General features: G+C 47.2%; 1 protein-coding gene across 1 annotated transcript in view; it reads right to left on the bottom strand.

The window, feature by feature from the left end:
• The window catches only part of TSPAN14 (tetraspanin 14), a 79,644-nt gene that overhangs the window by 42,292 nt on the left and 13,398 nt on the right, over positions 1-23,954 (bottom strand). Inside the window, exon 2 of the mRNA XM_075560987.1 lies at positions 711-808. Coding sequence (XP_075417102.1) covers positions 711-791 — 81 coding nt within the window. The 5' untranslated portion in view covers positions 792-808. The remainder of the gene's footprint in view (positions 1-710; positions 809-23,954) is intronic.

Genomic DNA, 23,954 nt, shown 5'->3' with positions numbered 1-23,954 from the left:
AGCACATCCGTCACCTCGGTTAACATGTCAGGATTCCTAGGAACTGCTTACCTATATGTCTGTGCATTACATGGCAACTGGCCAAGCCCTGGCTCTCTCTGATCCCAATAAGGAAGGGGCAGGGCCCCTTCACCCAAGACACAAGAAGGGTACACACAGAGCACTGGGCCTCCATCAGCTGAGGGGAGTGATCCACTGGCCATGGGTCTCCAGCACCCACAACTGTAGCGGACCTTGCTCTCTCCCTGTGAATGAGGCCTTGTTCCATCCAATACCTGTGTCAGAGCTGTGTTATTCTTGGCGATCTCAGGCCCTGACTCCACACTAAGCACCATGGCAGTGGAGCCATCCCAGCCTCCGCCAGTATCTCCTGCTACCCAGGGCCTGGACACAGTCAAGTGTGCCCAGAGCACACTGCAGCTGATGTCCATTAGAGCCTCCTGGGGGAGCAGTGGGTGGAGAGGGAGAACTGGAGAGGCAAACATCTGGGCCAGTACTTCAAGCCCTCGAGGCTAGGTTAGTGGCCTTCTTGCAAGTTTCCGATCACTTAGGCCGTCCCATCAGAACACTTCATGATCTATTTCATAACTTATTTACTTATTCCAGGAAAGCAGGTGCCACATCAACCCTGTCCACCACACTCCACACAGCGTCTGTAGCGGCAAAGTAAAAGCAAAGCGGGATTTGTGGAACGACAGGCATTCACTCACCCAGAAAACGATGTTGTAACTGAAGAGAAGGTACTTGTACCAGCAGCTGACCTCAGCATTAGAGTATCTATAATAGTGCATCTTCTGAAAAGCGGGATCTGCAGAGAGACAAAAGCAGTGATGAGACACGGGGTCGGTTTAAGGACATTTCTCGAAAACGGCTTCCGGCACCCTGAGCCAAGGTGAAGTTCACTCATAAACTCCAGAAAATCCACAGAAACCCACGCACAAAAATCCAGGTTGATTATCACACCAGTTCTAAGTTAAGCAAAAATCAGGCTAAGGAAAGTTCCCGAGCACAGCCCAAAGAATGAGAGGGAAGGGAAAGAAGGGAGAATGTCTCCCCAGAACCAGGAATTCTGCTTGGAATCTTTCTAAATGCACATATTATCTCGCAACCTGCTGACTGAATATTATTTCCACATGCGCTTGAGGGAACTGGAGACCTGAAAGGTCAAGCGACTTCTTAAGGACAAGAGAGTCAGGACAGTGCCCAAACACTGAACCAAGCACAGAGTCCACAGTCTATATATTTTTTCCACTCACTCTTAGTGGGGCAGAACAGCCAGGAGCCTAAATCAAAGAATGGGGGCTTGTTTCAGTGGGGTTTCCAAACTAAGAGTAAGAAAAGTCTATCTGCTTACAAAATCCAGCCAATTAGGACCCTACAGGGCACAATGGTGCAGTCCCAGATGGCCACCCCCACACCAGCTGACAGCAACAGAAGTGAGAGAGAAACTTTTCCCTAGCTAGGTTACCAGGCCAGCAGAGAAGACTCCCGAGCGATTCTGTTCACAGAAACCAAGTGCCCAAGAAACTTAATTCCAAGCCTTCACATCGTTTCAAGTCCAAGAACTTACTAATAATAAAGCATTTTATTTGGCAAATGTTAGTCGAAACATCAACTTCTAAAAACAAAGGGAAAACGTAGAATAAGTACTAGTGTTGAGACAGCTGGCTAGCAATCTCAGGGGAGCTAAATCGACTAAAATTAACTTTAGATCTTTCCAGGGTACACATATGCCAAACACACACTCAGTAGAGTGTTTTAGACCAGGAGCTCCTTCACTTTTGAGGCACAGAGGGAAGAGGGAGGAGAGATGGGAAAATATTACCATGCGAAAGAGATGAAAACGTGTTAAGTTTTATATGCAATTAAAACCAGCATCAAAAATTTAAAAGAGAGGTTATCTGCAGCCATAGCAACTACAACGAGGGTAGCTATTTACATGTCAGGTGTCAAACGTAATAAAGCAAAAGACTGCTTTGACGCAAGTGGACACAGGACGAAAGTGGACACAGGACGTAAGTGGACACAGGACATGAACAATAGGCGCAGAGAAAGGGAAGTGCAACAGATAACGTATGGGGAAGCATTCCCTTTCACTAGACGCAAGCATTAAAGACAACCTAGATATACTCCTTCGCTCTTGGGAACAACAAATCAACTGCAGCTGGCAGGCCATGGCTGACCCACTTGTCACTGCTGCCACCATTCGAGAATCACCACGGCCAGTCATTTTAAAACCACAAACTGTCTACCCTTAATTCAACATACTACAAAGAATTTGCCTTCGGAAAATAAATGAGCAAACGAATATGCAACAGTTCAAAGCTCAAACTCACTTCCATCGAGTCAATGCTGACCCCTGGTGACCCTTGAGTTAGTTACGTGACCCTCTACAGGCAAGTTACGTGCTCCCAAATAAAAGGCTGACAGTTTCAACCCACGCTGCACCTTCCAAGGGAGCGAGACCGCGTGGTCCACCTTGGGGCCCCACTGGGGGCGGGGAGTTCTGCTGGAAGTCAATGGCACCCAACAGCAAGTGACATGGGAGCAGTAGGGCTGAACTCACACAACCATTTTTAAGCCAAAACGGTATGATGTACGTTGTTCCTGTTGTTAAAGTGCAGGCTAAAGGGTGCTGGCTCACAGTCGCTGCTGTGTCTAATTAATCTCGCTGCAGGTCGGCCTCTTCACCGCTGACCCTTGACATCTTTGCCAGCAGCTGGTCCTCCTGAGAATGTGCCCAAATTAACAAGATGAAGCCTCTCTATCCGGGTTTGTTTGTTATCGTTTGATTAGGGGCTCATACCACTCTCATCACCATCCACACATACATCAATTGTGTCCAGCACATTTATACATTCATTGCCCTCATCATTCTCCAAACATCTGCTCTCCACCTGAGCCCCCGGCATCAGCTCATTTCTTCCCCTCCCTCCCCACTCCCCCCTCCCTCATGAGCCCTTGATAATTTATAAATCATTATTTTGTCATATCTTGCCCTGTCCGACGTCCCCCTTCATCTACCCGTGTTTCTAAGGAGCACTGAGACTACTTCTTCCAAGACAGAGTTTTGCTGATTCTTCTGGCAGTCTATGGTGATTTTATCTGTTACCCACATCCGTTTTCCTTCAGTCTTCTTTAGTCATTGTCTGGCGTCTGCACACAGGTGATGCAACTAGAAACAGTCTGGGCTGGGTCAGACACACCTTCACCTCCATCCTCAAAGGGACATCTCTGCTTTCTAATACTTTAAAAAGGGCCTTCGCAACGGATTTGCTGAATACAGTGTGTCACCTGATTGCTTCCATAAGCGCTGACTGGATCGAAGTAAAATGGAATCCTCTGTAAGTCCGATCTTTTCGCTGTTTATCGTGATGTTGTTTTATTAGTCCAGTTGTGAAGATTCAAACTACCAATCTTTCACTTAGTCTAAAAAAAAAAAAACCAACCCGCCCCCCACTGTGAAGAATGCTAATGGTACATGGATTGCCAGAAGAACAAATACATCTGTCCTGAAAGTACAGCCAAGGATGCTCCTTAGAAGTGAGGACGGCACTGTGGACACATTGTCAGAAGAGCCCAAACCTGGAGAAACATCATGCTTGGTAAAACGGAAGGTCCGTGAAGAAGAGGAAGACGCTCAATGAAACAGACGGACAAAGTGGCTCAAAACCAAAAATCCAAACCCAGCTTACCTGCCAGCATGCCAATTCTGACACACAGCAAGCTTTAGTTTAGAGTAGAATTAATGGCCCTTTTGGGTTCCTGAGACTTCAGATCTTTATGGGAGTAGACAGCCTCATCTTCGCCCCCCCCCCGCCCCGCCCCCAGAGTGACTGGTGGGTTCAAGGCACAGATGACGGGGATCAGTGGGTCAGTGTGCAGACTCAATGCTACCAGCACTCAACCCAACCATGCCAGCACTTGTAGCTTGCCAGGTCTCCACTCACAGCTTAGAGTTCCACTGTGGCCCCAGGTCAGCTTTACTCTCAGAGTGGGGCATGCGGACGGACCACTGACAGTGAGCCAGGTCAACCAACACCACTTGTATTTTCCTATTTTGTTTCTCTCTCTCTTAAAAAAAAAGAGAGACATTGTTCTGCTTTCTCTGGAATTAGTTTTATTATCTCTGCATACTTAATGAGCTTATCAGTATGACACCCAAATTCACTGTGAGTTGTCTAAATCTTCTCTCGGTAAAATCCTTCCTCTCGAATGTTCTCTGTCTTCTTCCAGAAGACATCACCTCTGGAGCCACTCAATAGCCTCCTTCACTACTCCACCTCAGGAACTCCCTCTGGCTCATCAGGGACACAGTCTGCAGGACTTTCCATACCGAAGGCAACTTTTCACACCCTGAATGAAGTCCCAACAGCGTGATGCCCCCCTCGCTCTTGAGTGAAAGCTCAGCCGTGTAGAGTTTAAGTTGCGAACTGAATGCCAGGAGAATGATGAGAAGAAGCCTGTGGGAGTACCGTGCCTGCTGTTTGCATCGGTACACCTGTGGAATCTTCCCTGTCTCCCAGCAGTCCAGTGAACTCTCCGAGTCACAGTACCCTGGATGCCGACTCACAGGGTAAATAGGTTTCCCAGACCATCAAATCTTTACTGGAGCAGAAAACCTCCTTCTACTCCTTTGGCGCAGCTGGTGGTTTCCGCCTGCTGACGTTAAGGTGAGCAGCCTAACTCGGAACCCACTGCATTCCCAGAGCTCCAAGCGCTGCCCTAAATCTGTCTCAATCCGCAGGGTTGAATACTCAGTTTAATATGAAGCTCATGTCATCAATGTCCATCAAGTGGTTTTTTCCTGGTTTCCTCGTCTGCCTTTGTTCTTCACTTCTCTTTCTGCAACTCCTATCAATTAATACAAGGTAGGTTACGGAGGGTAGAGAGGGTGCGGGGGGGGGGGGGGTGATTGCGGATCTACATCTTTCCACTCATCTTACTCCCAAGCTCAGCACAAAAACCCGCCAGTGGCCCAAGCAGTCCTGTAATTGGAAATCCCTCAGGTACCTACATCCCAGTACAGCACGAATTGAGCTCACTCTCACCCCCAGTGCACCCCAAGGGCACCTCCAACTTCCCAAGCATTTAATCTACTCAGGAGTTAGCCCTGACTCCTTCTCTTCCTTCTGTGGCCACAGGTCAGTTCCTCAGCGCCTCACCAGGAACGTTGGCAGGTGTCGCTTAACCGGTCCTCTAAAAAGTCCCTCGCCCTCTTTTCTTTAGAACCAATGTGAACTCCGCGACACCCTGCAACCACATCCCAAGCCCCAGCCCCAGCCCCTCCCGTCATCCTAGCTCTGTCCTCTTCCTCATTACCTAGTCACTCACCGAGATTCAACCTTGCCAGCTGGCCTTCAAGGTCCCTAGTACTGGCACCTGACCTCTTCACAAGCCCAGACCAAGGAAGAGTGTAGCTTCAAAGAAGACATCTTTGTGGTGGGGAGTGGGGGGTTAGTTGGTATCAAGTCCACTCCAACTCTTGGCCACCCCTGGGCAGTGAGTAGCAACCATTCCACAGGGCTTCCAAGGCCACGATCATTTGGAAGTAAATCGCCGGACCTGTCTCCTGAGTCACCTTGGGGTAGGTTCTAACTGCCCTTTTGACTGTATGTACCACCCTGGGATTCCTGGTGGCACGGTGGTTATGAGTTTGCTATACACCACAAGGTCAGCAGTTCAAAACCACCAGCCACCCCAAGGTTTTCTACTCCTCTACAGACTTAGTCTCAGAAACCCACAGAGGTAGAACGGGGGTTGTGTTAGGGTCACTATGAGTCAGAATGGATTCGGTGGCCGTGAGTTTGGCTTGCACTGGGAGTCCTCAGACACCGTGAGCCCTGGAAAAGTCCTGCCATCGGAGCAGAGGGATTGTCCTCAGAGCCCACGGGGTCATCAGGCAACATTCATAGGTCCAGGACAAAGGGCCAGGACCTAAGGGGGGGGGGGGAACGGTAAATGAGGGGGAAAGAATGGGTTTCATTAGAAGAGAGGATTACTCACACGCCAGAGCAAGCCCAGTATAGCTGCCTCACTGCCCACAAAGATCTCCCCCAGAGGAACCGTCAAGCTATGACACAGAAAGGAGCAACTCAGACTCCTGACACCATTCTCTCGAGATCACCCCTCACAGTCATAAAGTGTCTTACTATGCTGTCTCTACTTCCAGACACAAGCTTTGCTGGAAGCAGTGTGGTGTTGGACATATGGTGGTAGCTGTCACTCCTGGGGACGCAGAAGTTACAGACTCTTTTACCAAGGGAGGCCCCACCAGAGCCAAAAGCCCTGTCCCTGGCCCTCGGGGGAGGGAGTAAAAGGCGCCCAGAGATCCAAGGTCATTAGCTTTGGCACATCCTTGGCCCTGGCCCTGAACACCATCAGGCTGTGCAAAGGGCCTTAGACCATCTAGTCTCTCCCCGAGCTCCAACCTTTCCCAGCTTAACTTCTAACCTAAAATTGGAATGGAAGGAATTAGGCTGTATTCATGCGTAAACTCTAAAGTAACTTTTGAGGTGGGCTGCGGTTTACATGGCGGGCCCAAATTTTATAGTGAGTTCACCCTGCAGCTGAGTTCTTTCTAAGCATTAACAACAAGTGACAGGTCTGTCCTCGAGCAGTCTACTTGAAAAACAGATGCCCACTTCCTCAGCTAGCCCAGGAAGGGCAGGCTTAGTCTTCAGGGGGCCTGCCTGGACCTGATGATTTAGAGATGCTGATCACCTGGAAGGGAAGCCTTGCTGCCACTGGTCTTACACACTTGGTTACTCACTGCAAGGTCAGCAGTTTGAAACCCCCAGGCGGGAGAAAGACGAGGCTTTCTACTCCTGAAAAGAGTTACAGTCAGAAACTCAGAGAGGCAATTCTACTCTGTCCCAGAGGGTCCCTGGGAGTCAGAACTGACTCCATGACAGGGAGTGAGCCACCTAGAAAGTTGGGGTGCTAGATCCACTGTGGCATACCCTGACCATTAAGTGGACAGGTGGTCCAGGAGCCCTAGCACTAGTCCTGTGAGCATTTCTAATCTGCAACTGTATATGTATCTGTAATGTATACGAGGGGGTACCCCCCAAAGCAAAAAATGCTCCACTGGGAGGAGCTTCGTAGTAGGCATTTTTTTCCTGTCAGGTGAGCATCAAGCAACTCACTCTGAGTTAGTGCACCCAGTGGCATATCCTGGGAAGATTCTCTCTGGTCACAGTATTTTCATAAAAGCAGTTAAGCAATAAGTAAATACATACATAAAATTAAAAACAAACAAAAAGCAGTTTCGCTCAAACCTTTATTTTCATGATAGCTGATGAAATTTTGTTACCTGGTTGGGAAAAAATGAAACAGAAACTGTTGGGATGTTGAACACAGCTTACAAGGGCAGCACTATGAGAAAAACTCGTGTATGAGTGGTTTTCTTGTTTCAGAAAAGATGAAATGTTGATTGACGACAAACCTCAATTCTGGATGTCAGCCAACTTCCTGAACAGATGAAAATGCCGACTTGTAGTGCATTTGGAGTTCGTTCCACAGGTCAGATTGTTAACCAAGTTTTCTATTTAGAGATTCTGAAAAGATAGCGTATAAGTGTGTGTGTGTGTGTTGTGGTTTTGCCACCACAACAATGCACCTGCTCACGTAGCCATCTCTGTCAGTGTACTAGTTTTGGGCAAAAACAGCATGGCTCTCTTGCCCACGTACCTTACTCACCTGACTTCGTTGTGTGAGACTTTTTCGTTTCTGTAAACGAAGAGGGGCATAAAAAGGACAGCGATTTGAGGACACAGAAGAGGTGAAGAAAAAAACAACGCAGGTGCTGTCAGCCATCCAAACAGATGAGCCTGAAAATATTTCCAAGAATGGTATTTCAGATTTGATCAATGTATTCAGTGTCAATGGAGAGTACTTTGAAGGTGATAAGGTTGTTTCGTAAAAAAGTTTTCAATACACAGCTTTGGGGAAAAATTCCATCTTTTGGGGGACACCCCTTCATACGTAATCTGCACATGTAGCTGTACCTGTGTATGTATCCCAGTCATGGTCCTTTGCATTTCTCCAGCCATGCCTGCAGCAGTGATGAACTGACCATCCTCCAGTCTTGATTTCATGGCACTGTCCCTGTTTTCGCCCATCTGTAAGTACCCGCCTGGCTGTGGGTCCTTTGGAGACCAGATGGCCTCCGGCTGTAGGTCTCCCTCATCCAGGGGATTGGTCTTGCTTTGTCTGTGTCAGTCCTGGTTAAAGCTCCTTAAGGGGTCAGAGGCAGCCTCATTTTTCTCATATGCCGTTGCATTTCAACCTCCGACCTTGCAGTTCGCAGCCCAAGGTTTCAGACAGGGGTCTCCATATGTGTGAATTTAGGGCCCTTATGCCCCTTATAACAGACCTCTGTGTTTCCACCACCCCAACCCTGCTTCAGGAACACAGAGCGGCCTCCTTACTAATCTGCTTAGAAGGGACAGTGCTGGACCTCAGAGCTGCCATCCGGAAAAGATCCGATGCAGGGTGGATGTGAGTCACGTGAGAGGTCTGGGGTGGCAGGGCTCGGCAGGAAAAATGGCAGGCTTGGAATGGAGGTCATCTCACCCAATGATTTTCAAAATTGCTATTTTTATTCTTTTTTAAGCTGTAAGAACTTTTGTTCAGAGGAAGTCTGGCACAAAAAATGCAGGGTGGAGCGGGCAGAGTAGGTCACCCTTTCTCTTCAGGGACTTGGGGGATGATGGGTAACTAGGGAAGGGACCACAGGGGGAGAGGATGGCAGCTCCATGAAATGGACCAGGTCAGATCCTGAACGCCACAGAACACCAGAATCACTCAAGACACTTGTGTAAAACTACAAGTAGGGACTACTCCACAGAACGGTGGTGCACCTGGAGAGGCACACTTTTAAAGCTGCCCATCCCTGGCCAAACATAGAACAATTCTGAGCATGAAAATAAATACTCGTAGTGTATTTAAACTCATTAAACAAAGATTCATGAGTCAACCTAACATATATAAATAAAGGAAGGGGGCGTAGGAAAGCCCTTCTTTGCAGTCGGATCCCAAGTGAGGAGGGAAGTATGGACTAAGACAATTCAAAACTGCCACTTGTCCACCAACAAAGAAGGGAAGAATCACTTGGCGATCCAAAATCTCGTGGGTGAACGTTTGATTTGAAGCAGGCTATGTGCATGGTCTCCCTCCGTCTGGTGCCAACTCAAAGCAACCCTACAGGACCGGGCAGAACTGCCCCCAGGAGTTCAGACACTGTAACTACTACGGGAGTAGAAAACCCTGTCCTTATCTCAAGAAGCAGCTGGTGGTTTTTTGCACTGCGGATCTTTCGGTTCGCAGCCAACTCATAACTACTACACCACTAGGGCGCCTTTGACCTCATTTTCGGGGTGATGACTTTGTATGGCCCGAAAATGATATCGTAAATATCCAAGTGGCCCTTGGCAGGAAACAAATTCCCTGCCCCTACTTCACAACCAAGACTCAATGCCATCAAGTTGTTTCCAACCATAGCGACCCTATTGGACAGGGGAGAACGGTCTGGCGTAGAAAGTCTCATTTTTTGCCTGGAGAGCAGCTGGTAGTTTCAAACTGGTGACCTTGGGGTTAGCAGCTGAGGTCTAACCCCAGCCATGATGCCACCAGGGCTCCTACAACAAAGACTCAAGACATCGAATAAAACAGATAGTGATGGAGATCCTGGAGCCCGAGTTTCAGAGGACAGGTCTGAGAAGCAGATTAAACACTGAACTAGAAGCAGCGGGACGAAGCAGTGTGCAATGAGACAAAAATGGGTGACCTGTCAGCAGACTACATCGTGGCCTTCTTAAAAAGCAGTAGTTGATCAGGACTGTGATCGGACAACACACATGCACACTAGTGACTGGCAATGTTCCTCACACCATCTGACGACCACCATCCTCACCCAGTGACAGCCCACCACCCACACAGTCCCAGCTCTGCCTTAGGTCAGAGCCTCTCCCTTGGGGGAACCAGGCTCTTCATGGATCACCTCTAGACCAAGGCGAGAGGTGCATGAATCCTGCCTCTTCAGACTAGAGGAACGTGCAGTGTGAGGTCACCAGCCTCCTTCTGGGACTCCAAAAGTTCTTTCCAAAAACATGCACCTTGGCCTCAGCCACCCTCTGAGATGGCACAAGCTACTTTGGCATCTGGTGCCTTAACCCAAGAAAACAAGAATTCCAACGTCAGTCTCTCCCCACCCACGCTTCTCTTCTTCGATCACAAAATTTTTCTTTTCTCAGTTCTTTTAATTTACTATTCTCTTTGTCTTCCCATTTAAAACATTTTATTAGGGGCTCATACAACTCTTATCACAATCCATTCATATACATACATTACAAGCATCAATTGTATAAAGCACATCTGTATATTCTTTGCCCTAATCATTTTCTTTTCTTTTTTTTACATTTTATTAGGGGCTCATACAACTCTTATCACAGTCCATGCATATACATACATCAATTGTATAAAACACACCTGTACATTCTTTCCCCTAATCACTCTCAAAGCATTTGCTCTCCACTTAAGCCCTCTGCATCAGGTCCTCTTTTTTTTCCCCTCCCTTCCCGCTCCCCGCTCCCTCATGAGCCCTTGATAATCCACAGATTGCTATTTTGTCATATCTTGCCCTATCCGGAGTCTCCCCTCCCCAACTTCTCTGCCGTCCATCTCCCAGGAAGGAGGTCACATGTGGATCCTTGTAATCAGTTCCCCCTTTCCAACCCACTCACCCTCCACTCTCCCAGCCTCACCCCTCACACCCCTGGTCCTGAAGGTATCGTCCACCCTGGATTCCCTGTGCCTCCAGCTCCCATATGCACCAGTGTACAATCTCTGCCCTATCCAGTCCTGCAAGGTAGAATTCAGATCATGGTAGTTGGGGGGAGGAAGCATCCAGGATCTGGGAGAAAGCTGTATTCTTCATCGGTATTACATCGCACCCTGACTGACCCTTCTCCTCTCCTAAACCCCTCTATGAGGGGATCTCCAGTGGCCGACACTTGGGCCCTGGGTCTCCACTCTGCACTTCCCCCTACATTCACTATGTGTGTATGTATGTGTATATATATATGTGTATATATATATATATATACACACACATACACATATTTTTTTTTTTGCATGATGCCTTATACCTGGTCCCTTTGGCACCTCGTGACCACACAGGCTGGTGTACTTCTTCCATGTGGGCTTTATTGCTTCTGAGCTAGATGGCCGCTTGTTCACCTTCAAGCCTTTAAGACCCCATACACTCTTTCGATAGCCGGGCACCATCAGCTTTCTTTGCCACATTTGCTTATGCACCCATTTGTCTTCGGCAATCGTATCATGGAGGTGTGCAGCCAATGATATGATTTTTTTGTTCTTTGATGCCTGATACCTGATCCCTTCAGGACCACGTGATCACACAGGCTGGTGTGTTCTTCCATGTGGGCTTTGTTGCTTCTCAGCTAGATGGCCGCTTGTTTATCTTCAAGCCTTTAAGACCCTAGTCACTAACTCTTTTGATAGCCGGGCACCATCAGCTTTCTTCACCATATTTACTTGTTCACCCGCTTTGGCTTCTACTTAAATAATTTTATTGGGGCCCCTTCAGCTCTTATCACAGTCCATACATCCATTGTGTCAAGCACATTTGTACATATGTTGCCATCATCATTTTCAAAACATTTTCTTTCTACTTGAGACCTTGGTATCAGCTCATTTTCCCCACCCTCCTTCCCTAATCCACCCTTGATAAATTATATATTATTATTTTCATATCTTACATCATCCGCTGTCTCCCCTCACCTACTTTTCTGTTGTTCGTCCCCATGGGATGGGGTTATATGTTGATCCTTTACCAATCTGACTAGACCAGAAATTGCACACTGCTACAGATAAGAGCATATAATACAGATAAACCCCTCAGGACCAATCATGAGAATATTGACACCTGGAGGGTAAGGGAAAAGTGAGGGTAGAAAGGAGGAAGCGATCAATAAGGTTCCTATCCTCTTTTTTTCTGATTAGCTATTAAATTATTTTTTTTCTTGCTGTTTGTGCAATTTCCCTCGTTTAATTTTTTATTATTTTATTATTTGCTGCTGTTTCTGTTTTCCCTTTCTTGCCCTCTCCCTGAGTAGGAAGCAGCTGGCCCACCAGTCCCAGCCACACTCTTCCTTACCTCCGGTAATGCTGCTCCTGCATCACCTAACTACAGACAGCCGATACCCCAGCAGAGAGCCCAGTCAGAGCTGCCGTCCACCGTGCTCCACATAGGGGAACCTGAGATTAACATACACAACCACGCCATGCAGAAGTCAGCCCGGACGATACAACGTGAAACAAACCTGCAAAACTGAGCACAGGGAACCAGAGACATCCTTCTGTGGGGAAGCCAATGACAAAGTCACAAGAGGGAATAGTGCAGTTACAGAATTCCCCAACAGGGAAAAAAAACACAAGTAGACTTCAAGGTAGACTAAACGGTTCCAACCTTGAGAAAAATTAATAAATTACAGTATGATATAATCTCAAAGAAAATTAATAAGCCTCATCAAAAAAACAAGATGAACAGGCTCAGCAGGCACCACTTAGAGTTGGAATCTACTTGATACCCGTGGATTTTGGATTAGTTTAACTACTACATCACCCTGTCTGAAAATTAAAGAAATACTGCACAATGCTTACTTTTAAAAATTATGAAACAAAAGGCTAAAAGGAGGGAAATACTATTTTGTAAAAACTCAAAACAGCAATAAACAAAATGACAAGAAATCCCAACAAGACGAACTTGGCAAAACCACTGTGTAAAACAGAGCCACATCAGCAAAGTGACAGCAATACATCCCCACCCACTGATGATCACAGGAATGCACAGGAATAAATAAGTGCCCCGATCACAATGCACATTCGGTCCACGTCTCACAATTCTTTCTCTTGCTGTGTGTCCTGAATAAAATCTCATTTCTTCAGTACTATAACTTCGAGGTGCTTTTGCCCCCAGGACAAAAGCACGCACAGAAAAAGCCTCCTCCTTGGCCAAATGCACACACAGGCATGTCGACCCTGGGCCAGGGGATAGCGTGACACCTGCCACGTGGACAGCCTGACCACGGAAGACCTCTGTTCACTGTGACTAGCCCAGCAGCTCCTGGGTGTGCGCTCAGTCCATGAGTCCCAGGGGAGAGGCTTCGTGGTGGGTGTCACCCGCTCAGGGCGTGTTTCTACAGGATCAGGCCCCTGCTACGGGCAGGGCACTGGGCAGGTTGTAGAAGCACCATGTGAAGACCAGACCTGACAGGAGCGAGCAAAAGGCTAGGGCACAGGGCTCTCAACTGAACGCTGAGTCAAGCAGATTGTCAGAAGCCAATAAAGAAAAAGCAAGGAGCGATTCTACAAAGCAGGAGCCTAAATCCTGGACCAGCTGAGTCATCCATACCTGGATGCTGGATGGTCCTGGAATGGAACCTGCGACCACCTCCACAATAGTTTCAGACATGGTTTACCAGCAGAATCCCAAAGACCACCCCAGCTCAGGCAAACTCTGGGATGGGTCCAAAGAAACCAGCACTGGCATGCTGGGGTATGCAGGGTTTACCCCACAGGGGGTGTCAAATCTCAATACCCCAGACAGATGCTGGGTGCAAGGAGTGGGTGAGAGAGCTCTGACCCAAACCAACCAAAACCACTGCCATCAAGACGGTTACAACTTAGAGTGAATCTAAGGAGCCCCAATGGCACAGTGGTTATGTACTGGGTTGCTAACCACAAGGTCAGCAGTTTGAAACCACCAGCTACTCCTTAGGAGAAACGGGAAGTTTTCTACTCCCTTAATGAGTTACAGTCTCGGGGAGCTGACATAAAAAAGTTCAAGAAGGAAGAAAATGTTTTGAGACTAATTACGCTTGATGTAATTGAACTATGGATTGTTATAATATCTATAGGAGCTCCCAATACAACGTAAAAAATAAAAATTTTTTCCAAGAGTTACAGTCTCAGAAACAGTTCTACCCTGTCCTACAGGGTCCACTATGGGTCAAAATTTACTTGATGGAAGTTTGTTTTATTTTATTTAATGTAGTTGGGGCGGGGAGGATATCCCTTAATAAATGCAGTTACCCTAAGGCACTTAATGCATCCTCGATGGGATACTTATATACATTGTTCAAAGACAAACAGGTTGTGTGCAAACGTCAACTAGACGGGCTAGATAGCTCAGTCAGTCATTTACTTCCCTGTTACAGAGATTAAACGCTGGGCCCTGCTATCTAGTTAATCCAGAGACATGCCGAGACCGGCCTAAGACTTACAGAACCTCATTGCTCTGATTGCTTCTTCATGGTCAACAGCTGTTTCTCATGATTACCCTGAAACCTGAGTTACTGTAAAGTATCAACACATGATTCCCCGAAGCATAAATTCCAAAGTAAAGGTATCTATTCTCTATGTATTCAGATTTCAAACAGGGCGCCATAAAGACAGCCTAAAAACTTTACTGTCAGTCTCCTTGATGGTGATGCACATTCTTATGCTAACTCCTATTTCTTCCTCCAACATCAATAAGTAAACGGGCTTCCACACTTCAGATTAAAATACCTGTATTTCAGGCAACAATTCTTGTTTTTTTAAATCATTTTATTGGGGGCTTGTACAGCTCTTATCACAATCCATACATCCTTCCATGTGTCATTTGTACATTTGTTGCAATCACCATTCTCAAAACATTTTCTTTCCACTTGAGCCCTTGGTATTAGCTCATTTTTCCCCTCCCTCCCTGCTAACCCTCCCTTCCTCGTGAACCCTTGATAATTTATAAATTATTATTTTGTCATACCTTACACTGTGTGACATCTCCCTTCACCCACTTTTCTGCTGTCCATCCCCCAGGAAGGAGGCTATATGTAGATCCTTGTAATCGGTTCCCCTTTTCCACCCCACCCTCCAGGTATCGCCACTCTCACCACTGGTCCTGAAGGGATCATCCACTCCTATCTGCACCAGTGCACATCCTCTGGTGTAGCCAGATTTGTAAGGTAGAATTGGGATCATGGGGGTGTGGGGGGAGCATTTGAGACCTAGAGGAAAGTTGTATGTTTCATCATTGCTACCCTGCACCCTGACTGGCTTGTCTCCTCCCCCGTGACCCTTCTGTAAGAAGAGGATGTCCAGTTGCCTACAGATGGGCTTTGGGTTCCAAATCTGCACTCCCCCTCATTCCCAATGATACGATGTTGTGTTCTTTGATGCCTGATACATGATCCCTTAAACCCCTGGTGATCACACAGGCTGGTGTGTTTCTCCCATGTGGGTCAGGTGATAATTCTTAGGGAGAAACAAACCGCTCCAGTAACTAGAGCCTGGGTGGCCTCAAAGAGTTGCCTAGGCAGACCCGGAATGTCCTCTCTGTAAGGGATGTTCTCCCACAGCGTCCTCCTCTTCCCTGGCACAAATGGACACATTGGACAATTTAGAATTAGACATACTTACAAGGGGTACCCCAAAAAACAGAGGGAAAAAAAGAAGAAAGCTCAGCCTAGCTCCTCTTGCTAGGCGAGCACTGAGCAACTTGCACAGAGTTAGTGCACCCAGTGGACGGTTCTCTGGTCACAGTGAATTTTTTTTGTAAAAGCTATTTCACTAAAATCGTGTATTTGGTGATGGCCAATTTAAGAGAACAGCAGGTGGCTATGAAATTTTGTTTCTTGCTCGGGAAACATGCCACAGAAACTGTTGTGATGTTGAACACAGCTTACAGGGACAGCACTATTGGAAAAACTCAAGTATGTGAATGGTTTTCTCCTTTGAAAAAGGATAAAATATCGATTGAGGACAAACCTCGTTCTGGACATCCATCAACTTACTTCCTGAACAGACGAAAATGTTGACAAAATTTGTGCACTTGGGCTTAAAGACCAACAACGACGGACCATTGAAGAGATTGGGCGATTACCTGGACTACCTTGGAGCTCGGTTCAGTAAATTTTAACAGAAGATTTGGTAATGAGATGGGTGGCTGCAAAATTTGTGCCTTGGGTTCTGACTGACCAGGAAAAAGAATGTCTAGTGGAAACATGCTGTGCTTTGAAGTGACCCAAACGTTTTGTCCAAGGTCATTGCTGGTCAGGGAACATGGGGTTATTCTGACAACACCAAAAGCAAGCATCAATCAAGTCAGTGCAAAACAGCATTATCATCTCACCCCAAAAAAGCTCGTCCAGTGAAATCAAAGGTAAAGACGATGCTCATTTGCTTTTTTGATGTGAGGGGGATAGTGCATTTGGAGTTTGTTCCACCAGGTCAGACTGTAAATCAAGCTTTCTATTTAGAGGTTCTGAAAAGATTGAGTCACACACAGTATGAAACAAAAAAGACCTGATTGGTAGCAGACGGGAGACTGGTTTTGCCATCATGACAATGTACCTCCTCTCGCGCCATCTCAGTGCGCCAGTTTTTGGCAAGAAACAGCATGCCTCTCTTGCCCCATGCACCTTACTCACCTGACCCTGCTCCATGAGACCTTTTTGTTTTGGAAAATGAAGAGGGACATGAAAGAACAACGATTTGATGAAGTAAAAGAGGTGACGGGAAAAAAAAGGGAGGTGCTGTCAGCTCCCCAAACAGATGAGTTTGAAAAATGTTTCCAAGAATGGAATTGCAGATTTGGCATATGTGTTAACGTAATAGCACTGTGAAGGTGATAAAGGTGTTTTGTAAAAAAAAATTAAACACGTAGGTTTAAAAATAATAATTCTGGGTTGGGGGGTGCCCCCTTGTACTTCTTTCACTCGTTTCTCCATTTCTGAAAAATTGAGTGTGGCGCTAGCTAATATGTTTAAAACGCCTTGTCTGAAGTTTAGTCAGTGGCTGTATGCTGTGGTTAACGGATAATCAGGTCACTTTCCTCCCCAGAAGAAGAGCATTCCCTGGTCTAGGAGTCTGGAGGAAGATTAACAGAGGACACAACTTAGCTGGCTGTAAGTGAAGAGGGAGAACCCGAAGGGCTAACTGATGAATATCAAGCCCTATATATTTCAACATTTACTACACCTGAGCCGAAAGAAAACTAAAGCCCTCACACCTGTGCCAATAAACAGGGGGATAAACGCGGAAAAGGTTAGGATGGTCAAGAATTTAATTTTCCTTGGATCCACAATCAGCACCCATGGAAGTAAGGACAGTGGGACTGGCCACGACACTGCTGTGATTTTCTATGCAGGTTAATTAAAAAGCAGGTGACATTCAGGGAGCACACACACTTTAACATTGGGAAATCTCTTCTTGTTACGCTCGGGGCAAGGTTAGAAGGGTGGCACACGCCCCTCTCCCTTGCTCATTCCCTGTGCCGGGTACAGATGGGAAACGCGGCCGCCTGTGAAAATGAAGGCCTCTACTGACCGGCACTGAGGAATGCAGGCAGACTTTCCTGCTGACGTGCCCTCTGGTTTCAAGGGAATCAGCGCCTACCTACATAAAAAGTAACAACCGCAGGGACTCAGAGCTTCCTCGCTCTCCTGCTGTTCAATTGGCCCAACCACACTGGCAAGCCATTCCAGAATAAGTCTTGTTCATCAATACCACGAGCCTTTGTGAGGGGACCCATCTTGAAAGGACTAGTGCGTGTGCACTTTATTAACACGGCCTTGCCTAACGAGGCTATTTCCTGAGAGTCCCTGCCTCCCTAATAAGCAGAATACCCAAACCTTTAGAAAACCCAGTAACACTTTCGTTGGGGTAGATGGGGATGAAGCTAGGCAAGGGCCCTCTCTAGATCCATCCACCTGCAGCCTATTTCTCAACAAACTTGCTCAGGTAGAAAAACTTTCCTTGCCCTGACAACTTTTGAGTCATTAAGAGATAAGATCGCTCTTGAACGGAGTTGGCTATGGTACAGCGTCCTGGTAACAGAAGCAGCAGTCAAGCAATCAAATTGCATGTTCACATATCCCACGGGGCAAATCTGCTGCACAGGACCTTTTAAAGGTCACTCCGGGGGTAAGGTTCACGGGACCCAAGCCATGGCATTCTCAGTCGCCCCATCTGCATGCAAAAGCCGGACAATGAATGCGGAACACTGGACAAGAGTGGATGCATTTGAATAATGGTGTTTGCAAAGGAAATACAGAATCTACTGTGGACTGCTGAGAGAAAAGAACAAATCTGTCTTGGAAGAGGTGCAGCTAGGACACTACTTAGAAGGGCTTTGGACATGTGACCAAGGGGAAGCAGTCCCTGGATACGGACAGCATGCTTGGTAAAGTAGAGGGTCGGTGGAAAAGGTGGAAAGCCCTCAATGAGCTGGATTAGCAGAGCAGCTGCAACAATGAGCTCAAATGTGCCGAGGATTGTGAGGATGGTGGAGGGCCAGATAGCACGTCCTCACACTGTGCGCAGTCACTGTAAACAAGAACAGGAGCACAGGTACCCAACAACAGGGCAGAGTCTCTCCCCAACCCAAGGCAGAGCCTAGCTTTCTGGCCTCCTCCAAGTCAGGCAGACACCCTGGGGGAAAGGTTCCCAGGGAGAACTATAGGCATTAGACAGACTTCCCAAAGAAGCTAAGAAAAGGGAAGCCCTCTGGGGTAAAATAAAAAAGAAGTCCAGAATAAGGAAGTAGAGGGGGAAGGGCAGAGCTTTCCAACAACGGTAGACCAGCTGGGAGGAGCCTGGCCTAGCTGAGTTCAGAGGTTCCCAGGTGGGAGAACAAAGCCCAGCACAACAGGGCCCTGTAGCTGGCAGCAGCAGAAGCGGCAGCCAGTCCTCACTAGCCAGCCTCCCCAGCCCTGCAAAACAAGACGGAGGAGCCAAGCAAAACCAGGAGTGACCTCCAACTTCTTCCATACAAAATGTAAATTTATAGTCCCCCTTCTGGACTATTTATTTGAACTTTAATACAAACCAAAACAGTTCCACTGCTCTAAAGGGAAAAGCAAACAAACAAACTTGTCCAGCCTGATTTAGATCCTGTTGTCCAGCTGGGACAGGGAGGGGTGTGTACCAGATGGTAGAGGGGCACCCTCCCTGTCCCTGTTCCATAAACATGCCCTTACCCGCAGGCTTCCAAACCTTTCTGAGTCCCAGTTCTGCCCACTAGGGCACATGGCAGGCCCCTTAGGCAAGAACCACAGATTTCAGACTGCCAGGCACAACTCTGCGGACAGGACGGGGAAGGAGCCAGAGTAAACAGGACAAAGAAGCATCCGCTTGGGCCTCTCTAACTTTCTGGCTCAGGGGCATCGCCTGGAAATCTTGCCAACGCTGCTCAGCAGTGTGGATGTAGGTGGAGCCCCGGTGACACCTACACTGCCCCCACCCCCCTGGGTCTGTGACAGCACTCAGGAGAGTGAGAAGAAGCAAAGAAGCAAGGACGAAGAATCTTTTGAAACGTTGCCAGTGAAAACCCTACAAGTCACGGAATATTGTCCAGGATCTTAGCTCCCTAACTTTGGAGAGGCAAACGGCACCATGTGGACAACAGCAAAAATGAGGGTAATTCCTCAGTGAGATGGATTGATACAATGGCCATAACATTGGACACTCCAGCATCCCAACGAGCCAGAAGATGGACAGGAACAGACATTTCACTCTGCTACACACAAAGTCACCATGAGTCACAGCCAATCCTACAGCATCTGAGAAACAAGTTCTCATTCTCCGGGAATCCAGATGTCTGGGGTCCACGGAGATGGGATGACCAACCCAAGTCATCACTCCAAAATCTTTTGTACACAAAAGTTTGACAAAGTGAATCTTCCTCATGTAACCTCTAGGTCAAAGGAATCCCAAACCGCCAAGCCCATTCCCCTAGAGTAGATGCTACTGATAAACAGGCTCTATTAGGGAAGAGGAGAACTTTCCACGGGCTTTCCAAGGCTATAAACCTTCATGGAAACAGAATGTCACACCTTTCTCCCAAGGAGCAGCAGGCCTTCAGGTTGGCTGCGGAGCACTTAAGCACTGTACCACCAGGTCAAATGAAAGCGTAGCTTAATTTGTATAAGAATATTCCTTGGGGGCCTTGTAAAGAATTATCTAAATGCAGTATCAAGGAACAGAAATGCCAAGGTCAGCCTAAAACCATCCACCCATTACCAATCGATTCCAATATACAGAGACCCTATTTAGGGTTTCTGAGATGATACATCTTCCTGGGAGCTGACAGCCTCATCTTTTCTCTTGGAGCAGCTGATGAGTTTGAACTGATGGCTTGCTGGTTAAAGTCCAGCCCCTACTCCAAAGCACCACCGGCGCTAGAAGTGGTTTTTCGGGGTCCACTGTGATTTTTTAAACACAGCTCGGGCCCCGTTCCCATGGCAACGCCAGTAAGATGTGGTATAAAAATTTGGGATGTTCTTTTCATCTTCAGAACATTTTTGACTCCCTGGTCACCCGTTCGCAAATCATATATTATATAACCATGAATCAATTCCTGTTATTGGATTGTAATTTCTTTTACGCACCAAATACCAAGAGGGAAAAAAATGTTTTTGATACACAGAAAGAAAACAAGTATTTAGCAAGTGCTTGGAGAAAAGTCCACCCAGCCATCGTTACGCATATCTCTGGAGGGTGATCAAGTTATACATATTTCTCCAGTGGAATACTTTCATTTTGTAAGTCAGTATTTCTCACCACATCCCAATGGAGACCCCCTCGTATTTGTATTCCTACCACACAGCTGTGGAAGTCACTCTTATCAAATGATTAGCGAAGTCTGACCACTGGCCCCTGGGCTTCCTCGGAGACCACAGGCTTCCTGTCCTGTGCTCCAGTGCTCCACAAGGCTCGTGGTCAGTGGCTTGGCTGACCCTGGCCCAGCACAGACAATGGGAGGAAAGCAGCTGTGCGGGCAGGAGGCAGGGGGGGGGGGGATGCAGGGGTAAAGAATAGAGGCTGGGTGCTGCCCTGGAAACCAGAAATCACCCGAAGGCAAAAAGCCAGGAAAAAAGGCTTTGTCTGGAGAAATAAATAGCAAAATAAGCTTAATATTAAACCCAGGTCCTTCCCCGAAGAGGGAATTTCAGTAGAGTTTTAAGTTAGGTGCTATCCAGCCGGTTCCGACTCATGACGACCTGGTGTAGAACGGGATGAAACACCACAGTCTTGCAACATCCTTACGTCTGAGCACCACCATTGCAGTCACTGTGCCATTCTAACTTGTCCAGGGCCTTCCTCTCTCCCGTTGCCCCTCCACTGTACCAAGCATGATGCTCCTACTCCAGGGACCAATCTCTCCTGACAAGAGATCCAAAGTGCTTAAGACCAAGTCTTGCCATCCTCGCCTCTAAGAAACATCCTGCTGTGCTTCTTTCATGATAGATCTGCTGTCCACAGTACTTTCAAGATTTTTCACGGGCACGTAATTCAATGCATGATTCTTCTTCAGTCTTTCGCATTCACGGTATCTCTATTTTATTATATTTTTGCCTTTTTAATAGTCTGAACTCACTTTGGTGAGAGGTTAAATAGAAAGCAAATTTACTTTCCTCACCTCGGGCTCAGCTTCATTCACCACAATGGGAGTGGGGGTGGGGGTGAGGGGGGTGCTAACCTAAGACACAAAGTTGGCTGAGATGCTTAAAGACCTTCCCTTTTCCCAGGGTGCGCCTGGGGAACAAGGGCATCAATGAAGACATCAGGAGATCATTCTGTCAACTTTTCACATGTGTTGAGGAGTTGGACAATTTTTTTAATATTCCATCTATGCCCCCATATTGAAAAAAGAAAAATTTGTAAATACTTTTACTGGGGACTCTTATATCTTTTATCACAATCCATACATTCATCCAGTGTCAAGCATATTTGCACATATACCGCCATCATCATTTTAAAGCATTCTCTTCCCACCTGAGCCCCTGATATCAGCTCCCCATTTCTTCCCGCTCCCTCTTCTCTCATGAACCCTTGATAAGTTATAGATTATTTCCATATCTTACATCGTCCACTGTCGCCCCTCACCCACTTTCCATTATCTGTCCCCCTGGGAGGGGGGGGTTTAGGTGGATCCTGGTGATCAATTCCCCCTTTCTCCCCCCACCCTCCCCTAATCCTCCTGGATCTCTATTCTCCTTGTTGGCCCTGAGGGGTTTATCTATCCTGAATTTCCTGTGTTGCGGGCTCTTATCTGTAGCAGTGTGCATGTTCTGGTCTAAGCTAAATTTGTACAGAACTGAGGTCATGATAGTGTGGGAAGGAAGCAACAAAGAGCTAGAGGAAAGTTGTGTGTTTCATCGATGCTATACTGCACCCTGACTGCCTCATTCCTGCCCTGTGACCCCTCTGTGAGGGGATGTCCAATCGTCTATAGATGGGCAGTGGGTCTTCCATGCCTCTCCCCCATGCACCCTCCCCCACCCAATTCACCTTGGGTATGGTTTTGTTCTGGGTCTGAGGTGTCTGATACCTGATCCCATAGACACCTCATGATCACACAGGCTAATGTGCTTCTTCCATGTGGGCTTTGTTGTTTCAGAGCTGGATGGCCGCTTGTTTACCTGCAAGCCTTTAAGACCCCAGACTCTATATCTTTTGATAGCCGGGCACCATCAGCTTTGAAAGACATTTTTAATTTTAAAAATGAATATGAATATTTTGATTGCTCCCTCAAAGCACTGAGGAAGATGGGGGGCTTTGAAATTTTAGATTATAAAAGAATACAGGGAGTGTAATTATTACTGGAATTTAGGCTCTACACTGGTAGTTTTATTATTTTCGTTTTTCTATGCGGCACTGTAGTGTTTTCACATAGTGTGGTGCCAGATTTGTAAGTTCAAAAGTTATGATTCCTTGGATGTTAACTAGCTATTCAAGCATAAAACAAGTGTTTACGTTCTTTTCATATTGGTGGCTTTTATAAAAGAACATGTTAAAACACACACATATACACCCCCCCCCCACCCCCCCCACCCCCCCCCCCACCCCCCCGTAAGATGTCATTTCCAAAATAAGTAAGTCTGAATTCCAAGGCTGAAGCAAGGCTATTTTATCATTATCAGTGGAAGTCCATGCCACACCCGGCCCTGGGGTGGGGTCAGGCTCAGGTTCAGTGGGCCCCCAAGGGAGCTTTGGGATAGTCACTCCCACCAGGAAGAACCGCCAGAAGAAATGCTCCCGGGAACACCCTTTGCTAATTCCACGTGATGACCTTTGCTTCTGGTAGGTCTGAGTTGGCAAGAGAGATTCCACTGAGCCACCACCCATCTTGGAGTGAGAATCACAGATTAAGATTATAGCTAAAAGGCCTCCCAAATTTATCAGGACAACTCTCCCATTCCCTAGTCAGTGACTTCCGCTGGAGGAAACGAACGGCCTCGCTAATTCACGTGTAGCAGTCGCAAGCAAAGCTGGGGCACAAAACCCCATCCTTCTGCCCCCTTGGCCTTCCCCAGAACTTGGGTGTCTCATGCATGTGCTTACTCAAGCTCGCCTGGGTCCATGGACCCTCAAAGGGATATCAGGGCTTCAGTGCCCACTGAGCTCTTGCTTTGAGCTAAAGATGTTCCATCATTTGCTCAAATAAATGAGGGCAGCCCAAGCTGTCAGCCTGGCCAGAGAGGGACTACCTCCTACCTTGCAGTCTGTGGCTGACGAAGACGAAGAGATGCGGTAAAACAGCCTCAAGAGGAGAGGGCACTGGCGAACAGAGAACAAAATGCAAAACCTGAGACGTGCGGGAGCTCCCGGTTCCTACGCAAAACATCTCGGCAGGTCGGAGGCAAGTGGCTCTGATTAGTGCTGGGGTTTGGAAGCGGGACAGTTTGGGTGAGAGGTGGACACAGCTCCAGAGAGAGGTATCAGAAGGTGGGCCCAAAGGGGCTTTTTTAGCTCTCTAGGTGACCTCAGCAGGCTCATATAGATGTGGGGGATTTGGGGGAGAGCACTGAGATCTGAAAGGATAAAGATTGGTATCCCTTAGCTGTGAAAAAGTTCCCGCAACCAGCCCAGACCAAAATTTTCAA

The sequence above is a fragment of the Tenrec ecaudatus genome, chromosome 10 (genome assembly GCF_050624435.1).
Source record: "Tenrec ecaudatus isolate mTenEca1 chromosome 10, mTenEca1.hap1, whole genome shotgun sequence".
Lineage (NCBI taxonomy): Eukaryota > Metazoa > Chordata > Mammalia > Afrosoricida > Tenrecidae > Tenrec > Tenrec ecaudatus.
The sequence above is the reverse complement of the archived record's forward strand: the minus strand, read 5'-3'. Positions and strand labels throughout refer to the sequence as shown.